This window comes from Lampris incognitus, chromosome 5 (genome assembly GCF_029633865.1).
Source record: "Lampris incognitus isolate fLamInc1 chromosome 5, fLamInc1.hap2, whole genome shotgun sequence".
Taxonomy (NCBI): domain Eukaryota; kingdom Metazoa; phylum Chordata; class Actinopteri; order Lampriformes; family Lampridae; genus Lampris; species Lampris incognitus.
This window is the reverse complement of record NC_079215.1, coordinates 48,942,713-48,957,099: the sequence shown is the minus strand read 5'-3', so window position 1 is coordinate 48,957,099 and position 14,387 is coordinate 48,942,713. Positions and strand designations below refer to the sequence as shown.

The 14,387-nt window shown below is 46.5% G+C and overlaps 1 protein-coding gene across 2 annotated transcripts in view; it reads left to right on the top strand.

Annotated features, from left to right (window-relative positions):
- palm3 (paralemmin 3) overlaps positions 1 to 6,073 on the top strand; it is a 44,060-nt gene extending 37,987 nt beyond the window's left edge. For both annotated transcript variants that reach the window (XM_056280360.1, XM_056280361.1), the window contains one exon: positions 2,484 to 6,073. In XM_056280360.1, the coding sequence (XP_056136335.1) occupies positions 2,484 to 3,607 (1,124 nt within the window). In that variant the 3' untranslated portion in view covers positions 3,608 to 6,073. The remainder of the gene's footprint in view (positions 1 to 2,483) is intronic.
- The last annotated feature ends 8,314 nt before the right edge of the window (positions 6,074 to 14,387 follow it).

The following is a 14,387-nucleotide window of genomic DNA, read 5'->3' as shown; positions in this document are numbered from 1 at the left end:
CTCACTGCAGCAATGCCCTCCTGGATTTTCCACCTCAAACCCAGTCATGTAGAATCTCTTCCCACACTGGGTTTCTCTTGTGGCGTGTTGTCTCTACTGTCACTGTCGGTCTGAAACAGCTTTTCTCTCGAATGTTCCCCGAAGACAAAACTCAAATCAAATTGTGCTTAACCACCCCCTAAACATGCTACAGAGTAACCCCTCGAGGACACTACTGATCCATTTGTATGTATTGTAGATTCTCCTCTTTGACACTTTTTCCTCTGGGAAACGAGGCGGTACCGGCATGCCTATACATTACACATAGTCCTACATGCTCTGGTGGATATATACACTGCTCAAAAAAATAAAGGGAACACCTAAAAACACAATATAGACCTCGATGAATGAAATATTTCAGCTGAAAATCTTTATTTATTAGACAGAGGAATGTGTTCAAGACAATTCAAAATGAGGCTCAGTAGTGTGTGTGGCCTCCACGTGCCTGTATTCACTCCCTACAACGTCTGGGCATGCTCCTGATGAGACAACAGATGGTCTCCTGAGGGATCTCCTCCCAGACCTGGATCAGGGCATCGGTCAACTCCTGGACAGTCTGTGGTGCGACATCGCGTTGGCGGATGGTACGAGACATGATGTCCCAGAGGTGCTCGATTGGATTCAGGTCTGGGGAACGTGCAGGCCAGTCCATAGCATCAATGCCCTCGACATACAGGAACTGCTGACACACTCTGGCCACATGAGGACGAGCATTGTCATGTATGAGCAGGAACCCAGGGCCCATTGCACCAGCATATGGTCTGACAATGGGTCTGAGGATCTCATCCCGGTACCTAATGGCAGTCATGGTACCTCTGGCTAGCACGTAGAGGTCTGTGCGGCCCTCCAAGGATATGCCTCCCCAGACCATCACTGACCCACCGCCAAACCGGTCATGCTGGAGGATGTTGCAGGCAGCAGAACGTTCTCCACAGCGTCTCCAGACTCTCTCACGTCTGTCACATGTGTTCAGTGTGAACCTGCTCTCATCTGTGAAGAGCACAGGGCGCCAATGGTGAATCTGCCAACCAAGATGTTCTCTGGCAAAGGTCAATCGGGCTGCACGGTGTTGGGCTGTGAGCACAGGCCCCAATTGTGGACGTCGGGCCCTCATACCATCCTCATGCATTCTGTTTCTCACTGTTTGAGCAGAAACCTGCACATTAGTGGCCTGTTGAAGGTCGTTTTGTAGGGCTCCGGCAGTGCTCCTCCTGTTCCTCCTTGCACAAAGGACCAGATAGCGGTCCTGCTGCGGGGTTGTTGTCCTCCTGCGGCCCCCTCCACGTCTCCTGGTGTACTGGCCTGTCTCCTGGTACCTCCTCCATGCTCTGGACACTGTGCTGGGAGACACATCAAATCTTCTTGCCACAGCACGCATTGATGTGCCATCCTGGATGAGCTGCACTACCTGAGCAACTTCTGTAGGTTGCAGATACCGCCTCATGCCGCCTCTAGTGGTGAGGGCACTAGCAAAATGAAAAACTAACCAAAGATCGGCCAGAAAAGATGAGGACAGGCAAATGGTCTGTGGCCACCACCTGCAAATCCATTCCTTTTATAGGGGTTGTCTTGCAAATTGTCTAATTTCCACCTGGTGGAAATTAGACAATTTACCAACAGGTGAAATTGATTCACAAATCAGTGTTGCTTCCTAACTGGACAGGTTGATATCTCAAAAGTGTGATTGACTTGGAGCTACATTGCATTGCTTATGTGTTCCCTTTATTTTTTTGAGCAGTGTATATAAAAGCAGTCTAATGGAGATTAGCATGTATGTGTTATACTAATTAAGATAATGTGCATAAATTGTGTTTTCAGAGGGTTTCTACACATGTCATCGGGGATCCTGGTCGACAAAATCAAAGGCTTTTTTGTATGAAACCCTGCTGGCTCGCACCGCACATATCAAGTCTCTCATATCTAGCTCCACTTTGCTGATTTTGCTTCTATGCTTCTTCCTCTGTCTGTCATTTGTTTTATATTGTGTATTCTATTGTGTTGAGATTGATATTTACTCTCACCAATGGTTATTATATTACGATTAAAGTCTGTTTTGTGACTGCTGTTGAATATAGTAGCGTCATAAAATCTTATGTTATGTATAGCACGTTGCATTAATGATTTAATGATGACCCTATTATGTTTTACATTATTTACGTGCTTGCTAGTGCTATCATTAATATATATATATATATATATATATATATATATATACACACACACACAAGAACAGCATTATTGCATCAGTAGTTGTATTACTACAAAAAGATATTGTTAGCCAAGTGACCAGCAACTGTAATGAAATAACAGATGACTGCCAACATATATTGTAAGTGCCATCATCAGGAGTATGACCAGCATGTATTAATAAGAAATCGATGAGACAGCATGGATTTCTTGTCCCTTAATCCCGATCTAAATTCATTATACATTTGTGGTTACAGTGGATGCAATTGAAGATACTGTGAAGAAAACCCTCTTCCCAGAGCTGGATGAAACGGCAGCTGTCCTGACCAATGGAGACAGAGAGGGGCAGGCAGAGGCTAATCATGATGCCCTGGAAGAGAACATTCTGCCATCCATCGACGGACCAACGGGAGCCCATGATGGTGCCGTTACCATGACATTCCTGGGCTTCTCGGAGGCAGAACCTAATCAGGTTCCAAGCGTCGTGATTGATGAGAAGAGGGAGGAGGTAGAGCCGCTGCTGATGCGAGCAGAACGAGTGATCATCACAGATGAAGGGGAAGATGTGCCAGAAGATCATTCTCTCAAGGTAGAGCGTGTCGAGGTCAGGCAGTTGGATGATGCCCCTCAGCCAAACTCAGACACCCCCACAGAGGAGGGAGGAGAGATGGCAAAGGAGGAGGAGGTGGTGAAATCAGAAGCAGGATCAGAAACCTCCACCGAGCCAAAGGAAGACCTGCAGAGCAGTGAAGCCATTTCAGCCACAGCACGGGAAGATGAAGCAACAAGAGATGGAGAAATGACAGGCGACATACAGTCCAACGAGAGTCCGACATATATAGCGTCCAGTGAGAATGGAGATGGAGAGGGAGAAGCTGAAGGAGACAAAACTGAGGTCGTCTCGGAGCAGTTGCAGCCCTCAGTTGATGCTCTAGAGGGTGCTACAGTGGCTTCAGTGCCGGTCTATTCGGAGGGCCCGCCTCCCTCTCTCAGCTCGAGGGCAGAGGCAGAGAATGAACCTGAGGGTGTCCAGTCATGTGAACAGGCTGCAGCTGCACCAGAGGAGGCAGCAACAGAGGGGGAGGAGGACGCAAAAGCAACGGGGGCAGAGGAAGCCGTAATAGCCCCGATACCTGCTGCCCTACCGGGGCAGTTCCAGGAGATCTCCCTTGCTGACCCCCAGGAAAACCAGAGGACAGAATCTGGCCCAGGGGAGGAGCAGCCCCTACTGTGTGAGGCCAAAGCCCCTCAGACCCAAGCAGAAACCAAGGAAGGCAACAGCCCAACCAACACAGAGAGACACGTGCCGAATAGAGGCGGCCCAGGGGAGGAGCCTGTCACTCCCAAACGCAAAACCTGCCAGTGCTGCTCTGTAATGTGACTACCACTTCTGTCACTCTCCTCTGTTTCTTTCCTCCTTCCTCCTTTTTTTTCCTAGATGCCTCGGAGCACCTCATGAAACTGGCTTTTAACTTGCTCAATCACAAACTGACAAACTTTAAGGCTTTTGTGCAACAAGTCCAGATTTTTATTTTGTTTGTTGTTTTTTATTTGTCATCATGGTCAAACAACTCTCAAAAATCTCTTGAGAACTTATTGGCGGATGTGGAAAAACACAGAAAATTGAAATTGTTCTAAAAACAGCTATGACCAACGGCATTCTCGGCATTGGTGTGTGAACTTGATTGACAAAACGTGAAGTCGTATTTATTTTTGATGTGTGAATTTGTCGGACGGAGAATTCAGACTTGGTGTTCATTCGAGGTAGGATTTCACAGAAACACCGTTGACAGGAGTTCAAATAAGACGTGCCCTATCACCTTTAACACGCTCAAACCAATCCATCTTTCAGTAAAAGTTTTGAAGCGTTGTGTCAGCTTGCTTTTCTGGGGTGTCGGTTAGCTGAAAACATGATTCAGACGAGCTAACTGTACTTCTGCTGAACCGGTGCAAAAGCATCTAGTACAGGTAGTCCCCGGGTTAAGAACGCCTGATTTACGGATGGCCGTAGTTACGAACCGGCCTCCGTAAAGCCCATTTAAAAAAATCGAGTTACACACGATGGTTCGCGCTAACGAACGGACGGACTACTTTGCGCGACGCTCAGAACACTGCGCGTTTTGGGCAGTCTGTCGGCCTGAGGGAGAACAACACCATGCCGTCATCGACATTTTAAGTCGGATTGCGTAAACATTGTGTGCGTTGTCTTTTGACTTAAAATGTTAGTGTGTTTACCGTCGTAACCACGGCTACAAAGCATAAATCTGATGCAAGTGATGGTGATGCGTCGAAGAAAAGGAAAACGACCACGATTGAAACGAAAAGTGGAAATAATCAAGCGTTCAGAGAGAGGTGAAACGCTCTTATCGTTTTGTCACTTACCCGGGGAGGCGGGGAGGCGAGCCCCGAGCCGGCTCTCGTTTCTGACCTCAGACGGCCGGCCTCCGCCGGTCACGACCCGCACCCGGGACAGTGGCAGGTGGGGAGTTTGAAATGTAAGAAATGTTTCTTTAATGTTTTTTCCATACCTATACACACATTCTCTCAATTATAACAGTTATAAATACTGTACTGTAGTTACATGTATTATGATTACTGCAGTATTATATTTATGATGTCCTAGGTAGAATATATACTATATACTAAGACAAACGTTTGACTAATTGACGGTAGATGTGAACTGTACGTAACTGTTCCGACTTACGTACAAGTTCGACATAAGAACAGGCTCAGAAACGCAACTCGTTCATAACCCGGGGACTGCCTGTTTCACAGTGTCTGTGTTAAGCGTCCAGTCAGGATGAGTTGTAAATAATATGTAACGTTCGCTTCCCAATTGAAATTGTACAATCCGTACCAGGCCAATGTCCAGTCACACACTTAAGATCATGCTCTCGCGCCTTTCTGTTCACAACGCAGTCGCACAACAGTTGTGCTGCGCATCTACAACACTGTTCTTGTTTTAACCCTCTCCTTCCTTCTCCCTTTTTCTTTTCTTTTCTGCTGTCGCACCCTTTTTCACATCAACATGTCCACAAAGGCTCCCTCCTCCCCCTCTGTGCCCGTCACGGCGGCCATGTTGCGGGGGGGGGTGTCATCCATCACTGTGAAGGAGGCGGGAGGTGTCAGTGTTTAAGTGCCTAGCTAAGCTCCGTTACCAGGAGTACAGCTTTACAGTCCCTCCAGCACACGTGGCTCTTACATGTTTGTTTATTGTTGTTGTTGTTTTTATTATTTGGCTTTGCTGACCAGCTGTCCAGAGCCATGAAGTGTAAAGCATCCGGCAATACACTTGCAGCACAGAAAAAGCAGGGACCAAAGATGTCTGATCTGCAGCCGTCCTATCTATAATTCAGCACCACCTAAAGATGTAGATAAGAGAGGGTCTTTCTGGGAGTCGACTTGAATAAGACACTTAAGATGTGGCAACGCTGTGAAAGGAGACTCTGGTGGAAGCTCTCTTCCAGACTCGTGTCGGATTATTTTATTGATCTTGATCTTTTGTTACAGTCTTTTGTTGTTGTTGTTTTTAATCCAAATACCGGCACTCGATTTTATTTACTCCTTAATCACCGTACTCATGTTATCACTCCATGGACTAAATGTGTGAAATGATCTTCCATATGAATAACATCGGGTACAGCGTTGAATGATAGTCACAGGCTGTTGTGCCACCCGTTCCAAAGGGAAATTATAAGCGTATGTTTTCTATTTTAAATGTAGGTTTTAGGAGCGGCTGTGCAAGTTTGTTGAATTGAAAGTGGTTGAGTTGTTGTGTAAAAAGTGATTTTTGCTTTGAATTTGTCAGTTTGGGAAAGACCAGTGTGGTTTAATGATTAAATTGACGTTTGTGAAACCCTGTTGTGATGGTAGATTAGGTTTTGTGGGTGGGTCTGTGCTGACACAGAAATACTCCATATGGAGACGCTACTTTTGCACACCACATGCACGTTTTGGCATGGTGCACATTTTCTATTCATTTCTGTACATTTACATTGATTTCCAATAGAGGTCCTTTCTCCTCTACTCATTGGCTATCGTAGTTATAACAAGGATATCACATCAAGAGTGGGCACCGGAAAATGTGGCTTTTTTTTTTAGAGGTCATTACTAAATGAAGAGGGGGTCAGAAATGTATTTTTTTCAGTTTATTTTGGCCAGACATCTGGGTGTCTTTTACTGTTTTACTCATTAAGGTTCATGAAGAATTACAAGAAATAATGCACAGTGGGTGGCACGGTGGCGCAATGGTTAGAGCAGTCGACTCACAGCAAGAAGGTCCTGGGTTCGAGCTCTGGGGTCGTCCAACCTTGGGGGTCGTCCCGGGTCGTCCTCTGTGTGGAGTTTGCATGTTCTCCCCGTGTCTGCGTGGGTTTCCTCCGGGTGCTCCGGTTTCCTCCCACAGTCCAAAGACCAGTAGGTCAGGTGAATCGGCCATACTAAATTGTCCCCGTGTGTGTGTGTGTGTGTGTGTGTGTGTGTGTGCGTGTGTGTGTGTGATGGCCTCGTGGCCTGTCCAGGGTGTCGTCCCCCCCCCCCCCCCGCCGCCCAATGACTGCTGGGTTAGGCTCCAGCGACCCTGAGAGCAGGATAAGCGGTTCGGATAATGGATGGATGACACAGTCCTTTATTCACCAGCTGCTCATTAATATTTCTCTTTTCTATCCGTATTTAAGAGCAATGTATGCTGAGGTGTACATTGTAAGCCTCCACAGTCTTTCCACAACCTCATAGCATTTGCTGCACAGAAGAACTGATAGCAGACTGGTGGAGGTGTAGAAACAGAATCAGGGTTCCTGCTGTGAATGGAGATGCATGTTTGTTCTTCTATCTCCGGCATATTTACTGTAGCTCTTAGGAGTATAAAACACATTTTAAAATGGTCCAACTTAAACTATTGGAAAGAACCAACAGAGAAATATGCTGAAGTGGCAAGTGGTAAAGGAGGTAACTGTCAAGTAAAAAAAAAACAAGAATCCAAGTGGAGTAGACGGCATTCAACACCACCAATTTCACAATCGCATAATAAGGACTCTGTTCCCATCGGTATTAAGAGTGTGGCGAAACAGTAGAAAGTCCAACGTGGAGCTTTAACCTCTGCTTTCACGGCTCCACACGCTCTGCAGGCCTGTGCAGATACACCACAGCAACCCACCAGGTGAGTGTGTCTGTTGTTGCTTGATGTCCCGCCCACTGAAGATTTCCCGAATGACCAGATGTCAGTCAGCATTCAGGTAAATACTTCACACCGAACCCCTTTCAAGTCCTAGTGTGAGACATGAGACGTTAAACCGAGGTCCCGACTCGCTGTGCTCATTAAAGGTCCCATGGCACTCATCGCAGAGTAGGAGGATCCCCGGTGTCCTGGCAAAATTCCCAACCTGGCTGTCTCCATCTGGCCACCTAATCACCCCCCCCCCCGTGTAATTGGCTCAATGATTCCTCCCTCCCCGCCTCAAGCGGATGTGTGGTGAGCGGTCTGGTGCAAAATAGCTGCCGTGCATCACCCAGGTGGGTGCCACACATTGGCGGTGGTTCAAGTGAGTTTCCCCCCCTTGACTGTGAAGCACTTTGGGTGTCTAGAGAAAGCGCTATATAAAATGTAATTCATCATTATTGTCAATATGCCAAGACCAGGAAGGGCTTTGTTCATAATCCAAAATGTCTCCTCTTTCATATTTACCAGAAATTGTAAATTTAATCATGGGAATGCAACGACGACCTCCCGGCAACCCCACCCGACCTCACCCAAAACCTCTGAAATCACCCATTGGCAATTAGTGACTACAGCATGTCTTAATAGGATTTGTTTTGTTTTTGCATTTCTTGTTTTTATCCCGACATTGAGGCCAGCACACACCACTCACTGCAGCAGGAGAGCGGCAGGCCAAAGGCCGCCTGTAGAGCGCCAGCTCTGTCCGATATGACTTCTGCTGCATTAAGCAGCCCTCTGCAAAACCAGCCCGCACTGGTGTGCTGTGGCCTTCCAGCAGCCGGGTCTCTGATGTGATGCAGGGCACAAGGTGAGGAATGAGTCCTCATATTTTATCTTGTTAGAAATCAGCAAGTTTGTATTTATTTCCTTGTACCAGCAATGAATTTGCTATTCAAATGCCGTATTTTTAGACATTTAATCTGTTTTTTAAAGCAACATTTAGAAGTTTTGAGTTTCATCCGAGTCGATGAAGCGATCAGTGAGAAGCCCGTCCAATTCAACGTGATGGGGACCCTGTGCAGAAATGTTTTGTCTCGGTCAGTCTTGCAGCGGACGCTTGGATGCCGTGCAACTGGTTATACTTTGTTTTTTTTTTCTTTTCCAGCCAAGTCACAAAATTAAAATGATCGACCGCATGATCACATGGGCCCGCACACAAACAAAAGAAAGCACAACCGAGTCGAGGAAGAGCCAAAAATGGATGTCCCAGCAGATAAACGAGGCCGACAGTGTTCAAAATCTTCCCTCATTTCACAATCCCGGAGTCCACAGTGGGACGAGGCGCTCCGTTGAGTTGTGCTGGCAGTATTGGGAAATTGCAGACTTTTCTGATGTGCTCAGTGAGGTTATAAAACTGGGTGCAGTACCTCACCAGCCTTCAGTCTTCGACACTGCAAGGGAGACCAGATAGAGCAGGTCAAGTTGAAGTAGCTGCAAAACTGACCTGTATCGGAGAAAACCGACAGTGCGATGCCTTCAGTATACGGAGACATGCTTGCTGCCTGGGCCACGGTTGCCCTCTTCTTCATCTTCTTCACGTCCGTAAGCCGGGCGGCCCCTTCATTGTGTGACCGCCTGGTCAGGCTGGCGGACGAACTACATCTTCGTCGTTTGGAAGGCAGGTGGGCGGTGGTGGCCGGTAGCCTGAACCACCCGCCGTCCCTGGAGGCCCTAAAACTCAGAGACAGCATCACCATCGACTACTCGAAAGCCAATCTCGCCACGGCCGCCAACGCCTCCTCTTACTCCTACACACAAATCAACCGCTTTGGCGACCGCTGCCAGTATCTGCCCTACAACATCTCGGTAGAAGGAAGCAACTTTACTTTCAATACCGGGGGCCGCTTCAACCTCACCGGGGTCTTCCTCCGTACGTCCTGCCCAGACTGCATGGTGATGCGCTGGGACGTGGCGTCCAGCAGGAGGGTGTCAACAGACGTTTACCTGATTAGCAAGAGGAGAGAGGTGGAGCTGGAGGAGATGCAGGAGTATCAGGCTCAGCTGGAGTGTCTGGGGCTTCCTCCGCCGGTAGTGATGGATCCTACCATGGCACTGTGTCCATAGAGGACTCCTTGTAAACCAGCAGCAGAGAGACACTAGGCTTAAAGGATGTTGCTAACATGATATTATCATGTGGGTTGTATGCCATATATCTGCTGAAATTATTATTATTTTTTTAATTGTCCAGTGCCAATAGGTTGTTTTCCTTGATATACAGCTAGTTAGATGGGAAATTTACGTGTTATTTCATATCTATTCCAAGTCCTAAATTCAATATCCTTCAAAATGAATCCCCATGTGGCCACTGGTGACTACAAGATGGCTTGATAAAATGTATTTTGCTGTGGTTTCCTGTTTGTATTCCACCAAGAAGCTGACACATCTCTGAAGTCAAATAGGACGGAGAGAGATCTGCATTCATTTCGATTTGCATGCACTTGTTTCCTTTTAACGTTTCTGTGAGCTGCAATCATTTCCATCAGTCGTCTCTCTCGCCGTTCCAACGCAAACCTCTTGAGAGAAGTGTGCAGTCTTTTCCCAGAGACCCAGCAGTTTTGTGTTCAGTCCAAGGCGCTGCAACAGTCGGTGAGCTTTATCATAGTGGACAGGTCCAATTCCGACTGAGTAGGAAGTGCTAGAATGTTAATGTCAGTCATCAGCCATTGGAAACACACACACACACACACACACACACACACACACGCGCGCGCGCGCACGCACGCACTCTCACACACACACACACACACACACACAGTTTCATTCACTTGAGTGGACCATGTATTGCCTGCTAACTGGATTATAATCACACGTTGAGTATGATTACCATAATCAGTAAAGTAATCTCCTTGTACGATTAATTGCAGTGGGCCTGTTTGTGCATGGGTGTTCTCATATGCACGTGCTTGTTGATATGCGAATGTGCGTGCGCGTGTGTGAGCTCGTGCAAAGTGTGAAAGTGTGGGCGTGCGTCGAGAGTAAGCAGCAGGTGGGTGTTAATGAGGGTGGGGGGCTGGACCAGTCCGCCAGGCTTTTAGTATCCAGCGAGTCAGAGCTTTGAGCGATGCGGTTCTGTTTAGGTTGACGATACACCGGCCAGCTCAGACGGTACGAGGCCAGAGTGTGTGTCTGTGTGAGTGTGTGGGTACGGGTACGGGTACGGGTTTTCATCTGAGTTTTGTTTGTTTTCCCGACACAAGTATCTGGAGGTCAATTTCGCAGACGGTACTGAACCACCAGGTATGTGCTGCTGAATACTTTGTGAAATGTTGTGTTTTCGTTGAGCTGTAAACAGTTTTCCATGTAGGGCTGTTGTAGTACAACACGCTGCTTTACTACAACACAAGACAGCCGCCATGATGCTTGTAAACAAGCTGCCCATTTAAACGTGATTGCTGGCGTCCGGGTAGCGTAGCGGTCTGTCCCGTTGCCTACCAACACGGGGATCGCCGGTTCGAATCCCCGTGTTACCTCCGGCTTGGTTGGGTGTCCCTACAGACACAACTGACCGTGACTGCGGGTGGGAAGCCGGATGTGGGTATGGGTCCTGGCCGCTGCACTAGCGCCTCCTCTGGTTGATCGGGGCGCCTGTTCGGGAGGGGGAGAGTAGAGTGATCGTCCCACATGCTACGTCCCCCTGGTGAAACTCTTCACTGTCAGGTGAAAAGAAGCGGCTGGCGACTCCACATGTATCGGAGGAGGCATGTGGTGGTCTGCAGCCCTTCCTGGATGATGGGGGATGCGATGATGGAGCAGCGACTGGGACGGCTCGGAAGAGTGGGGTAATTGGCCAAATGCAACTGGGGAGAAAAAGGGGGGGAAATCCAAAAATAAACAAATACACACACACACACATATATATATATATATATATATATATATATATATATATATATATATATATACATATATATATATATATATATATATATATATATATATATATATATATATATATATAATCCAGCTGGATCATTTTGCTCCTTATTTGTTAAGCACTTTGAGTGTTTCTTTTAACAAAGTTATTTATATATATATATATATATATATATATATATATATATATATATATATAAAACAAAAAACATGATTCCTGTACTCTACAACAGATGTGATTTGACAAATGAGGTCCACTAAACTGTGAAAAGCAAGCGTCTGTAAAATGTGCAAAGAGCTAATTAGACATCCATGCAGGAGATTCTAATTAGGGGGGAAAAAGATGGCTGCATTTGTTTAAACTCATTTGCATTTTTCCCAAAATGGCCTCACTGGTGACCCCCCCCCCGCCTGCCCCACCAAAAAAAATAAATAAATAATTTTTTTTAAAAAAGTTGGCTAGTTTATTTGTAAGAGTCCTTTTCAAATGTGTTTTTAATCATAACCATAATTTAACACTGTTCCTTTGTTGAGTGAGCTCCTTTGTTGCTAATGAGCTAATAAGCCTATTACTCTGTGGTGGTTTATTCTGCAATCTCTTGCAACAGCATTTAGCCAATGAGTGAGTTGGAAAAATCTCATGAAAAAAAATCCCCCCAGTTTTCTCTGTGCGTCTAGTAAAACACAGCAAGTCAGTTGTAGGCTTGATAATATTTACTTTAGGTGAATAATATCATCACATTGTTTAGGCAAATAGGCTTAAGGGGGGATATCTCATTAAAATAGTTTAGATTTAGAGGACTCGGATTGCGTTCGTCTGTCCCAATATGGGTAAGGAGATTGTTCTTCTGTGCCACCGTGGGATCATTGTGCTAATTCAGCTAAGCTCGTGATTTCCGAAGCAATTGTGCAAGTATCAGCAAGTACGACTTAGCAGAGCAGTCTAGAGAGAGGTTTTCAATACGTTCGCGAGGTTGCTTCAACATTTGTTCCCTGCCCAGATGGGGCGTGAATATATTATAATAAATATTTGAAATGTAGACGTGATGTAGTTTGATATGGTCCAAAGCTGTGAAGCGCTGTCCGGCACATGCGGGCCGAGCCTGCAGAGGAGGTGTCGTGGTGATGTAAAAATCCCACCAGTGCAACGCGCGTTATATCTGATGGCGTGTGCCACTGCAAAAGAGATGGCTGGTTGGTCCACCAGCTGTTTTCATAATCTAATTAGCAAAATTGATTTATTTATTTTTGAAACTATAAAAGAAGTGCAAGGTAAAACTAGATTACCATTCTTGCCAAAGTGGCGGTTGAAGCACATGAATTTACATTGCAGCCCCAAACTTGCTGTGCGGTGTCAGCTGGTGACTGCTACTAATTCCCCGCAAGTTATTGATGGTCACAGTAGTTTTACATAACAGCCTTGTTTCCCCACCACGCTGCTGTTAGATTACACACCGTGTTCTGCCCTCATTAAGCCAACTCACAGCAAGTGTAGAGCCCCTAAAATGGTGCTTGTCCCGAATAGCTCAGAGGGGTCACAGCACCCCTCTATCTATCGATTGATAGATGGAGAGATCTATCAGAATCATGGTTATTGGTCAGTACATACATGATTACATGCATTGGTAAGTGTGCACATACATGGAGTTGGACTCCGGTTTCGTGGCTCTCCCAGTGTACTTAACATAGACTAACAACACTACAACACAACTCTCCCAGTGTACTTAACATAGACTAACAACACTACAACACAACAACCTGCAGATGTATACACAAGGATTGACCTATACATGCCTGAGGTAGATGGACGTGACAGAGTGTACCAGTATACATACAATGTACATCTGTCTGTCTGTCTGTCTGTCCATCCAGCATGTTCCCTCGCTCAGTTCCACATTTCCCCTAATGATTACTTACAACGCGTGCCAAAAACCAGGTCACTGCAAATGGCTTAGAAGGATGGCGGGGGGTTGGCAAGGACAGCGATGGAAGGAAATGAGGCCTTTGGCAGGTCGATGGCTGAGCACAGCTCCCCCAAAGCTGTCCCACGGGGGGGAGAGAGAGACGAATGTGTGTGTATGTTGGGATCACACTGACATAAATGCAGTATGGATCTGAGAGGAGGAAGATACAAGTGTGTGTGTGTGTGTGGGTGTGTGTTGAAGGAGGACGGGGGGGGGGGGGGTTCAGATATTAAAGCAGGACTCACAAGTAGTCAGTGGTCATACTCTGCAGACTGGCCTATTTTGGTGTGTGTGTGTGTGTGTGTTCGTGTGTGTGTGTGTGTGTGTGTGTGTGTGTGTGTGTGTGTGTGTGTGTGTGTGGTTTTGAGACCTGTAAGCTGATTATAGAGTGGTGTGCTCAGCAGAAAGCTTTATACCCCTGCACAGCGGAGTAAACTCATACTCCTATTGCTTACCTTACAAACAATGCTCAGCATAAAGCGATAAACACCCCCCCGCCATGCAACATTAACGGGCTAGGGGAGTATCAGCATACAGTAACCGGTGTTGAGTAATCAGAATACAAAAAAAAAAAAAGTAACTATGCCAATATAGTTACAGAAGAAGAAGAAAGACGTAATCAGATTACCGATACAGTTCTTAAAAAACGGGGATTATTTTTCAGGGCTACATTTTAAAAATAACTGTGAAATAAATGCTTTTCCCCCACGGCACTGCACATTTGCCGACGTGGGCTTTGCGCCGCAAATTGTGGTCACTCACTCATGGACCCCTTCACAGCAAGAAGGTTCTGGGTTCGAACCCCAGGCTGTCCCAGCTCCTTCCTGTGTGGGGTTTGCATGTTCTCCCCGTGTGTGCGTGGGTTTCCTCCGGGCGCTCCGGTTTCCTCCCACCATCAAAAAGACATGCATGTTAGGGTTACGACTCCTGCCTGTGCCCCTGAGCAAGGCAATGGAAAGAAGAACTGGAGCTGGTCCCCGGGCGCTGCAGCTGCCCGCTGCTCCTATACAATAAGGGTTAAATGCAGAGAAGAAATTCGTTGTAAGAATGCAACGTATAATAATGCGGCTTTCTTGTTTTTCATTTCATTTTTCATTTGCTTGACTTGA